This window comes from Salvia hispanica, chromosome 5, assembly GCF_023119035.1.
Source record: "Salvia hispanica cultivar TCC Black 2014 chromosome 5, UniMelb_Shisp_WGS_1.0, whole genome shotgun sequence".
NCBI classification, from domain to species: Eukaryota; Viridiplantae; Streptophyta; class Magnoliopsida; order Lamiales; family Lamiaceae; genus Salvia; species Salvia hispanica.
This window is the reverse complement of record NC_062969.1, coordinates 4,902,987-4,914,450: the sequence shown is the minus strand read 5'-3', so window position 1 is coordinate 4,914,450 and position 11,464 is coordinate 4,902,987. Positions and strand designations below refer to the sequence as shown.

At 36.4% G+C, this 11,464-nt stretch overlaps 3 protein-coding genes across 3 annotated transcripts; all 3 read right to left on the bottom strand.

Annotated features, from left to right (window-relative positions):
* Positions 1 to 158: 158 nt before the first annotated feature.
* LOC125189264 (protein TRACHEARY ELEMENT DIFFERENTIATION-RELATED 7A-like) lies at positions 159 to 623 on the bottom strand. Its single transcript, XM_048086557.1, has 2 exons — positions 289 to 623; positions 159 to 183 (listed from the first exon to the last, which is right to left on the bottom strand). Exons 1-2 carry the CDS (start codon positions 621 to 623, stop codon positions 159 to 161), a joined length of 360 nt encoding a protein of 119 aa, XP_047942514.1.
* Positions 624 to 3,578: 2,955 nt separating this feature from the next.
* LOC125189263 (leucine-rich repeat extensin-like protein 1) lies at positions 3,579 to 4,013 on the bottom strand. Its single transcript, XM_048086556.1, has one exon. It carries the CDS (start codon positions 4,011 to 4,013, stop codon positions 3,579 to 3,581), a length of 435 nt encoding a protein of 144 aa, XP_047942513.1.
* Positions 4,014 to 10,342: 6,329 nt separating this feature from the next.
* LOC125191155 (chaperone protein DnaJ 2-like) lies at positions 10,343 to 11,450 on the bottom strand. The gene is made up of 5 exons (XM_048088642.1): positions 11,190 to 11,450; positions 11,001 to 11,088; positions 10,856 to 10,917; positions 10,704 to 10,760; positions 10,343 to 10,614 (listed from the first exon to the last, which is right to left on the bottom strand). The coding sequence occupies exons 1-5, from the start codon at positions 11,286 to 11,288 to the stop codon at positions 10,462 to 10,464; spliced, it is 459 nt and encodes a 152-aa protein (XP_047944599.1). The 5' UTR covers positions 11,289 to 11,450; the 3' UTR covers positions 10,343 to 10,461.
* Positions 11,451 to 11,464: the final 14 nt, after the last annotated feature.

The window sequence follows — 11,464 nt, the reverse complement described above, 5'->3', positions numbered from 1 at the left end:
AATTGTGTTGAAAATTTATTCAACACAAATAATTGTTGAAATATATTAGATAGAACATAAAGAGAAAACAAATGAGATTGCAATTAACATGATTAGCAGTTGCACTAAATTTGATCATTGTACAAGCACAAATAAAAACAGGCTATATATATCTCTCCTCATAGATAGATAAATGATCCTGGGCTAACACATCAACATTCAACAACAAGGAAATTGAAAAAGAAACAATTTAATTAATAGTGGAAAACAAGAAGAAGAGGTAAAATAAAGAAGACAAGGTTTGTTGACCCTGGAATTGATGATGAAGATTGATCTTTACGTGGCGGCTTCCTGTAGTAGAATGGGAACCAAGGCACAATTGGCTCTGGCGGCGGCGGCACTCCATCGGAGAAGTAAGGCGCCGGCGGAGTAAACGGGGTGTAACCCGCCGGAGGAGTGAAGGAAGCTGGAGGTGTGGTGGATGCTGGTGGGGTTGTGGTGGCCGGCGTCCCGGTTCCAGGGCCCGTGGGCGGTGGATAACACGGATACGGGCACTCCTGCGCCGTCGCCGCCGGCAGAAAATCAAGAATGGTGGAGAGGAAAAGGAGAGTTGAAAGTATCATGTGGTGAAGTTTCAAGACCATGGTTTTAGACTTTTAGTGGTGTTTGATTTTGAGAGGAAAAGGGAGGATATGAAATATAGGTGGGAGTGTGAAGACTAAGTTAAAATGATTACAAGTTGGGGTGGGTGGGAGGGTTCCTAGGTATTTTTGTTTATTTGATAATTTTACTACTATAATTTTGCTATGTCTAGCATAAGGAAAAGGCTATACTAGAGTGATGTGGAGAGAGGGGTAGAAGTTGAATAAAGCAAAGGTTTAGGTCACTTCAAATTGTCATGCATATGTGGTGGCTGAGTTATTCAAATTGACTTGGTATACTGTCATACTGATGATGGTATGGGGTTCAATTTATGATTTTATTTTTATTTTTATTTTTATTTTTTATGTATTAGTAAATATTTATTTAAGGGTCGCAACAGTTGAATTTAATGACATTTAACATGGGATATAAATCACTATATATCTCACTAACACATTGATAATTTTTTATCCAAGTGTTAATTGTTACTCCCTCCGCCATTAGGAGTCTCATTTGTTGGCGGCACGGGTTTTAAGAAATGTTAAAAAAGTGGGTGGAAAAAAGTTAGATGAATAGGGGTCCCACTTGTATATATTAATTTTAAATGAAATGTGAGTGAAATGAGTTAGTGGAAGATGAAACCCTATTACTATTTATGGTAAAAATAAACCGAGACTCCTATTCATAGACGAACTAAAATAAAAAAAACAAGATTCCTATTCGCGGATGAAAGGAGTAACTACCATAACACTGTTTAGCATGAATATGCTGTTAAGAAAAGTGTGATAATCAGTATCTCTATATAACTTTCTAATTTCAATGCATGTGGATGAGTAGAAAATAAGTGCTACTACTTTCTAAAAGGCGTTTCAAAAATCAAAGCATGGGAAAGGAAAGAAGGGTGTTAGGAAAAAAAAGTTTGACTTAGTAGGAGCTAGCTAATTTAAAGTCATCACAAAACGAATTAAATAAATGAAAATAAAAGTGGCATATCGAATATGAAAGAAGTTTGTCTTAATTTAGCTAGCTATAGCATCGAGGTTTGGATTTAGTAAAAGCACCAAATGGTTAAGCAGCTACAACTATATTACAACCAATGAGAGAAAGGCAGGAAGCAGAATGAAACAATAATTAGTTTAATAAAAAGCATTGAACGATTATAAAGTTTTGATAAAGTAGAAACTAGAAACACAAGTTATGTGGAGGAAGGAGAGACTATCCACGTGGACACAGCATGTATGGGACCCACGGTTTGGTGAAACCCAAGTTGATCCTCATCTTTAATCTACCACTCATAGTTTCTGACATGTCAATCATCAGATGGTCTTCTTCATCAGTGTACTAAATATATACTCTGAGAAGCTTCTAGTCCTTATGTTTTTTCTTTTTCTTTTTTTAAGGAAAATACATATCCCAACTAGTCATATGCTCGGATCATTGAATCTGTTTTCTATACATGTATTAAGATACTAGTATATCTGAATTTTGGTTCGTTTTACTTAGATAATATTGTCAAAAATTTATACTCCACATATTACTCCATCTGTCAAGGCTAAGATGACAAACTAAAACGGAAAGTGTACCATTATAATTAGGACGGATGGAGTATTATTCTCTAGTAAAGCTTATATTGATATTTATGACTTTTTAAGTTGTAGGGAAAGCTTAATTTGTAGTAGTGATTTTTGAATAATATCAATCTATAATTGTACTATATATAAATGTATAATATGCATCTCAACTTGCACGCGCCTCCAAAATAACTAAAACATTCAAATCCAGGTTATAATAATATGAATAAAGTAGTACTAACATGCATATATTAAAGCCATTATATTACCAAATTAAATAGATGTCAATATTTATTTATTATTTTCAATATATTGATCTTAGTTGCAATTCAAAATATAGTTATTATTTGTTTACATTCTATAACTATAAAAAAAAAGTGTTCAAATGCAGCAGCTACTTTGCTATATAAGCATAGGTAGAGTTAAAATTTCCTATAGATATAAATATGCGAATAACAGAGTCCATACTGTCCATACACCAAGAGGTCAAACTTTAAAGGGGTCTTGAGCTCTGTAAAATTGCAACATTGAAAACTATTTATGGGCACTAATTTACAAGAAAATGAAATATTTGTCCCTAATAAGTAGTAAATAGTTATGACTTACGAGTTTTGGACTATAAATTAGAAGTTGACATGGGTGTCACATGCTAGTATGCTACGCGTCGCTATTCAGACAAAATTGTGAATTGTCAAATAATAGCCAAATTTGATTTGGCATCCGTCTATCAGTCGGTGGAAACGTCCCACGTTATTAATGTTTCCAACTCTTAACCTTCTTCTCTATACTAATTTTTGGAGAGAGAGATATATACACCCTCAGACCTCAGTTTTATGGATTATAATAAACTTGAAGCTAAATTTTCAAAAGATTTCTTCAAAAGTTTGTAGACCATGTATTGAGTGATATCATATAATCTATTACTATTAATTATGATATTCAAAATATATGATATAGTTCATTCGTAAATACATACTAAAATATAACAAAATTACATAATTACATATCAAATCGAGCCTTAATGGAATGTAGCACTATCATTGAACAAATGTGGCACGCTTTCCACCACCGCACAAAATTAAAGTAAAAAAGCAAATAATCAAGAAATAAAATAAACATCTAGAATACACTGACGAAATATCATTAATTATTCGGTAAGATCAGAATTACACCACATTAAAACAGTATACATGAAGCAGGAAATTAACCAAACTAAACAGGGGGTCATTAAATTATTAATTACGACAATGAATTAATGTACTCCATCAAACATGAACTCAAAAACAAACCTATTAATTAATTTAATCAGAACGAAAATATTGATCTTCATCCCTTCATTCACCACCCTCTCTTCGGATTCATATATTTGCCAAAATACACAAATCTTCAAAAAGCTAGCGCCCACAAGACGATCAAGAACGGAATATTTCCGACCAAAAAGGTGCGGCAGCCGCCGGAATAGGTCTGAATAACCGAATAAACACTTCCCGGAGGCCCATTAATGGATATGGATGGAGGGTTTGGGCCCTTGGGAGGTGTCTTTTCATCCGGAGGGTTTGGGCTCTTGGGAGGAATCTCGTCAGGTGGCGGCGGACATAGGTAGCTCGGCGGTGGGTATTTTGGAGACGGTGGCGGAGGCGAAGGGGATGGTGGTGGCGGAGATGGTGGCGGTGGAGATGGCTTGGGGGTACAAGGATGGTCACAAGGGCAATCCCCACACTTGTTTTCTAAATTAGGTGGATTTTCATCAGCTTGGATTTGGACTAGAGATGAAAATAAAGCTAGGAAAATTGTGATTTGCAAGAGTTTGAGAGTGGGCATGGTTGAAGCTAAATTTCTTCAATTTTTGTAGGGGGGGAATTGGAATATTTATGGAGGATAGAACAGGGGAGTGTGACAATGTGAGTTTGCCTCCTGCAATACCATGGGATATATAAATGTGACAAAATTTGATTAAAGGGATAACGGAATTTGCTGTTGCATTTGGATATTGCCCACTTTTTTATGGACCTCAAGAAGGCATGTACTTGCTTTTTTGTTCCAGAGTCGAATTTACCTGTGAACTATCCAGAATTTATTTATAGGCTATAATAAAAGTTAGCACTAGATATTACTCCCTCCGTCCCCGATTAAGAGTCACACTTGCATTTCTGTACTCGTTTTATAAAAATGATAATAAATAGTTAAAATGGAAAAATGGTAAAGTAAGAGAGAGAATAAGATAGAGAAGAGTCTTCTTTACATTATCATCTCTTTTAATTTATCATTTTTCTACTTTAACTATTTATTATTATTTTTACAAAACGAGTGCAGAAATGCGAGTGTGACTCTCAATCGGGGAAGGAAGGAATATAAATTAGTAGGAGTATAAGAATTGAAAAGGTTGGGGAATAAAGGTGCATGGTACTTAAAAAGAACATCAATTTTTATTCTCCTCATCAAAATAGTGGTCCAATTTTTTTTGACTATATACAATATTTAAACTCATAGTTACTTTTACACCGATTAAAAAATAATAGTAGAAATATTCACATAGAGTTTTTTAATACTCCCTCCGTCCTGTTTAAGATGACACGTTTTTCTTTTTAGTTTGTCCCAACTAAGATGACACATTTTCTTTTTTGGAAACTTTCTCTCTCAAATTAATACATCCAACCACTTTTTCTCACTCCTATTAAAATATTCATCTTTCTTTCTCTCTTTATTCTAATACTTCCACCCACATTTTCTCTCTCTAATTAACACATTAACCAATAACTCCTAAAATCCCGTGCCGGCTAAGGAATGTGTCATCTTAGCCGGGACGGAGGGAGTATCAAAATTTGCATATTGAGGGTTTTTCATGGAGATGAAGAAAGTAGTACCATCCGCAGCCGTAGCAGGGACGCTGCTCGTCCGTCCGTCTTGCATAAGCACGGATGCCGTCTGTCCGCCAGCTGAGCTCGTCCGTAAGTGCCAGCGACATGGGCCGCTGCTCTTAGCTAAGAAGCACGTCCGTGCCGCTGAGCAACCCTACGTGGCACGCTCTGATTGGCCAACGGCATAGCCGTTGGCAAATTCGTTTTTTTATTTTTTATTTTTTTAAAAATTCGAAATTTATTTAAAAAAATGTTTTTAAATAAAAAAAAATATTTTCCCACTTCCCAAAAAATTATATCCGTTTTCTACCCACTTTTAATTTATTTTTCAATTTTTTAAACCCAAAATTCACATTTTCATCTATAAATACCCCCACTTCAACATAAAAAAAAAATCACATTCTCATCTATTCTATCATCATTCATCTACATTCTCTCATCTTTTTTCCTCATACTCTCTCATCTAAATTCCCACCACACTACACAATGTCCGGCTCCGGCGATCACCCCTCCGGCAATCGCGGTTGGAACCACGATTGGTTCGACTCCGAGGCCGGATATAGTCCGAAAACCCAATTTACGGCCCCTCCTCAAACTCAAGGTTCGCAAGCTCCGGGTGGCTACCGTCCTTACCCGTTGCACGACCTAAACGCCCCCGGGTTCGGGTGGACACCCGAACCCGGATCGGGAGGGAGCAGCAGCTCTACTCCTACTCCTACTGTTCCTACTCCTCCTGTTCGTGGCACCCGCACCCCGTACACTCCGGGTGAGATGATGGCGATGTTCAAAGCCTACTTGGCAGTCTCCGAAGATCCGGACGTCGGCACGAACCAAACCGGGGATACGTATTGGTGGCGCATCACTCGCCTCTACAATGAAACCCGGCCGGCGGGAACCATCTATCGCAATGATAGTATGGTTCGCAATTGCATCTACAGATGCAACGAGGCAATCGGGAAGTTCCAGGGGATTTACCTCCAGGAAGAGCGGTCGGCGGGGAGCGGCACGAACGAGCTCGACATCATCACTGCCGCCTTGGCGGCATACCAACGGGAGGAGTTCAAACCGTTCAAGTACCTTGATTGTTGGCAGGAGGGGCGCCTGTTGGGACTACCGCAGCGGAAGACACGGAAACCAAACAGGTCCTTGACCGGATCTATTTAGGTGATTATGCATTCGACTCCAATTTCATGCAATAAACATATATATATATATATATATATATATATATAACATCAAATAAACACATAATCATGCATATTCGATGTAGATTCGATTGTTACCTCATAATCCGTCATTGGATTGACGTTGCTAGCTGCACCACCCGGAGATCCTTGGTTTATCGACCACGAATCTTCCGTACTATTCCCTCGTCCTTGATTCTCCATCCGTGTGGGCGGATCTTAGAAAACCAATTAAATAACTTTGAATGGATCTAGGGAAACCCAATACAAACACCAAATTGTCTAGATCTAATCCTATGAATTAGGATAGATCAAGAACAATAATCAAAACCCTAATTCTCCCACGTGCTAGGCACGAAAATCGAGACCAAGAGAGAGAAGGAAGGAGGCGCCGATTTCAAGGCTAGGGTTAGGGTTTTTGTGTTGTCTTGGATTGTGTTCTAGGGTTTCCCTTTCATTCATTATTTATAGTGGACCTTATTGGGCTAGTAAGGGGATCCATGGAATGACTTAAGTGTTGGACTCACCCATTAGATAAATTACTAATTAAATCAAATGACCCATGATTTAATATATTATCAATGGAATATTATTTTATTCCACTAAAGAATAATATTGCACTCCCACTTAAATCACCAAATTACAAATAACTTGAGTCCATTTTATTTTATAATATTTCCCGCGTTTAAGATTATCTTGATCCATCAATTTAATTCTTTTGTCTGCTATGTGACTAGAATTAAATTAATTCTCCAAAGAGTTTTTTTCTTGTTTGAAACTTTATTTATTATTCGTGGAATAAATTCCAACTGCGCAGATTTCTGAATAATAAATTCCTCTTTCAAACACCTCATTGGGGATCACCCTCTTAGGGATTTAATCATACCACACTGGGCACGCGAATTCTATGAAATAATATTCCAATACCTTCATGTTATTCAATTACTACCACCCAAGATATCATGAACTTGAGTTACGTACAAACTCTCACATATTGATAAGTCAAAGTGGCGTTTGATTGAATAAACAATATTGATATTAATATCATAGACTAGAAAATACTAAACTTTCTGAAATATATTCTTTCAGTAGATAGCAATAAAGAATACATTTCGGATTAGATCCTTTCAGTGCTTTACCACACCGGTGTTACTAATCTCATCTTAGGTAAGAGAGAATTATCACAAACACCGCAACCGTACCAATAGGTAGCCAAAGCCTATCTAGGTTGTGAATACGTTTTTCTTCTTACTAGATCTGGCCAAGTCCCCTACTGGAAAACTCATGAGGAGATTCATCGAATTTCCCTACTTGACCTTCTTAGTAAAAAGCCTTAGACTTGTTTATCATATTTCAATAATAAACCATTATATTATATTATTTATTCTCATAAATAGGTAAACAAGTGGATGTGGCGTTTCTCGTATACATGCACAAGCTGATGTACAAAGGCATGTACGCTCGAAGCATCTTTTAGTATACAAACCCCAACAACACGCCAACATCCGAAGTATAGGGGCTGCATAGCAAGCATCCTCCTCCAGCTCCTCCAAGCCAAACGGTCCAGGTCTGCTTGCCTTATCCGACGGCGCCTCCGATGATGTGGTTACCCAGGCTTGCCGGAGCTAACTTGGGTAGCCCCGACGCCGGCCCGAGCAGTTCCCGCCCGCAAGGAAGGAAGAAGGCGGCGGCCAACCGCCCCCGCCGTCGCGCCTCGACTCCATCCGCCCCCGCTCCCTTTGTGCCTCCTCCACCCCCGAACAACACGTTGTGGGCCATCTTGAGTCAACTCTATATGAACGATACGTCTTGGATGACTCCGGATCAACTTGCAACACATGTGCAAATGATCCAGGGTCTCAAGAGGCAATTGGGGATAGAGGACTAGTCTTCCACGTGTGTAATTTTTAATTTGTAGGATTTTAATTATGCATTTTTTATTTTCTAGGATTTTAATTATGTATTTTTATTTTTTAGTATTTTAATTATGTAATTTTTTATTTTTAGGATTTTAATTATGTAATTTTTATTTTTTAATGTATTTTAATAATGTAGAAATATTTTTAATAATTGGAGTATTTAAATTGAATAATAGAATGGTGGGACCCTTGAGCTTGTCCTTAGCTAAGAGCAGGGATGTGGGTGTTGTGCTCTTAGCTAAGGTCAAGGAGTAAAAGTGGGTCCGGGCCCATCTTCGTGCTCTTAGCTAAGAGTACGGATGGGAATGCTCTAATACCACTATAAGCAACAGATGTGAAAATGTTCTAGTAATACCGAACAATGGTCTCATATTTAACTTGAGAAATGAGAGATTTCATTGGAGTTTGCATGACTGAAAGATTGAAGAAAAGAAAGCTTCAATGGAATCTGCAAAGATGGAATAAAGGTAAATTCGTTTTTTCCCCAAAAGAAAATTTGGACAATCCCATCTTTGTTGTAAAAATGCCTAGTCTTGATGATAAAGGAGAGGTAGTGATCAAAAATAAATTTTCAGAATCAAATATTATTTTATTTTTTGGCAATGCTTTGGTTGCATAAACATTATATAATTCCTAATTTTATGCTACCATGTTTTAGTTTCTAAAAAATATGAAGTGTTTATATATATTATCAAGCGGTAGTCAAAATTATCACCTTAGTTATTGATCAGGCAAGCTCGAAATCGGGTTACATACACATGAGGAAAAATTAGATAAAAAATTATTTGAGTTAGGGAAATAATAAAAACGTGGAATTTATAAATGTATATGGGGGATATGGTGGAAAAAAGCAAAGAGAAGAAAAACATTTGATAAGAATATGATCACATGAATCTAAAGTATTTTAAAATGGGCTTTAATATTATTCTCTGCTGAGCCCACTGTCTACTGTCACTATCATTTACCATAACCATGATTTATATGAAAACTGGAGTGGTAATTTGGGAAGAGGACAATGAGATTAGTTAATTAACGACTTTAAATATGTCCATTTCTTACAAATCGAGCATACCATAAATTGCTGCTACTATTAGCTATGTTTTGTCTAATTTGTTTCAGAAAACAACAATAAATGGTGCGTATTTTTCTTATGAACCATAATTAGAGGGCAAGATTAATTTTAATTAAGAGAAAGATTGAAAATTAAGTTTTTTTCAATGAAGCATGCCATATTTGGTCTAGGGAGTATCATTAGATACGCCGTGCTAAAGGAGAAGTCACTACAACTTAGCCGCACATATGTGCTATTTTCTAATTCTGATATTAAAAAACTGAAACTAAATCATTTCTTGTGAGTTTATCTATAAAATATTAGGAAATATGACATATTTGGTCTAACATCATTAGACATGCAATGCTAAAAGAGAAGTCGTTACAATTTAATCGTATACACGTGCTATTTTCTAATCATGAGAAGATTAAAAATTAATCGTTTGATGTGAGTTGTATCCAGGTCTAAGATCATTAGACACACATTGCTAAAAGAGAAGCCGCTACAACTTAGCCGCATTCACGTGCCATTTTCTAATTATAAGAAGACTGAAAATTAATTGCTTCTTGTGACTTGTATCCATAAAAAATTAGGAAGTACTATGACATATTTAATCTAAGGCCATTTAGATATGCAGAGCTTAAGAGCTACAACTTATCCGCATCCAAACAAATGACGATTAAGAAAAAATCCCATTGATAATTGTACCCTTTCTAAACTATTTAATGTGGCCGGAGTTCAACAATGGAGGAAAGAAAAAAAACGAAGAGCTGGATAAGATTGAAATAATCGTGACATAGGTTAATAAGGCGGCAAACTTCATCTACAAAATTCTCAACGAAGACATATTGTCACTGTCGACGCTGATCCCTCCACTCCCAAAATGAAAAGTGACTCGAGGCATCCTAAAAATAAAAATGACTCAATTATAATGGAATGAAAGGATTATTTTCTAATATTTTATGAAACAACACACGTTAAACGATTTATTTTCCAGTCTCCTCGTAATTAGAATTGCATATTTACTAGTTGGGACAGTGAACTATCTTTGGTGATATGAAATTAAAATAACATTAATTATGATTTTGACAAAGCGTTCAGGATATAAAAGCACAGAATTAAGTGTTGTGAAAAAACCTGAACAAAAATCATCAAATAAATTTTAAAACATACTTTCACATAAACTGAATTGAGATGTTAAAGCGCATAAATTACAGGCCCATTTTGAGAGCCCAATTTCTCTTTGCAGTAAACGATTCAAAAGCCCGAGCCACAGCCCATCCCAATAGATCTGTTGATAAATGCTTGTTTAGATTTTGTAGATGAATTGGTAGTCCACTGAGGAATCTCATAAGCTTTTGCCATCTCCCAAAACATGCCCTCCAATTCTTCAATGCTGTATGTTTTCTCCTGTTTTCAACCCATTACTTCCATCATCAATCACACATTCATTCACCAACAATTCTTTGCATACAAATGATTTTTTTTATAATTACTACCTCTTCTCTAACATCATCAACAAGAGACATCATTTCTTGAACAAAATCCGAGAAACCCTGAAACAACAAACAAAATTTATATATTCAACTAACAACACTAAAACAAACTCCCAAATGTTTCAAGGAAAGGAGAGTGAGAGATCAAGCTCTACCTCGTCTTCTTCATCGAACATGCCAGCATCATACAACGTTCGCTTCGTCCGATCTGATAAAACTGTTTTAACCAAATATATTCAAAATTCAGCCTAATACATTCAACATGTAAATCATCTTTTCTCATTGACCAACTTATGTCACCTGAATATGCTTCTTGAATTTGCTGAAATCTATGTTTGGCCATGTCAACTAGTGAAGGGCTTGCATTCCACTTGTCAGGATGCCATTGCTGCAAAAAAAAAAAAAAAAAACCATCATTTAGCTTATTACTAATATATACTCCTAAGAAATGTGAAACGAATTCCACATGTAGAAAGAGAGGATCGATACCATGGCAAGTTTACGATAAGCACGTCGAATTTCATCATCAGAAGAGTACAAACTAACGCCAAGAACAGCGTAATATCCTTCTCTACTCTCCACTTCCATTGCCAACAATTATCTCAAGTGTTTCTGACTCACATTATATATGTAAGCAAAATAATCAAAATAGTGGTCCACATTAATGAGGCGAGGCCAAATAACTCAAGGAGTTCTGATTCTCTGGATTCTGGAATCTTCTAGTGGGCTTCGTTTCTTACATTGTTATCTTTCTTATTCTTAAA

Bases quoted from the DNA above. Each gene is read 5' to 3' on its own strand.
- LOC125189264 (XM_048086557.1), bottom strand. From the start codon at position 623: ATGGTCTTGAAACTTCACCACATGATACTTTCAACTCTCCTTTTCCTC. The intron at 184-288 runs GTCAACAAACCT...TTGATGTGTTAG, and splicing joins TCTTCATCATCAATTCCAGG to CCCAGGATCATTTATCTATC.
- LOC125189263 (XM_048086556.1), bottom strand. From the start codon at position 4,013: ATGCCCACTCTCAAACTCTTGCAAATCACAATTTTCCTAGCTTTATTT.
- LOC125191155 (XM_048088642.1), bottom strand. From the start codon at position 11,288: ATGGAAGTGGAGAGTAGAGAAGGATATTACGCTGTTCTTGGCGTTAGT. The intron at 10,918-11,000 runs GTGACATAAGTT...TGGTTAAAACAG, and splicing joins AATTCAAGAAGCATATTCAG to TTTTATCAGATCGGACGAAG. The intron at 10,761-10,855 runs GTAGAGCTTGAT...TTGTTGTTTCAG, and splicing joins TGTTCGATGAAGAAGACGAG to GGTTTCTCGGATTTTGTTCA.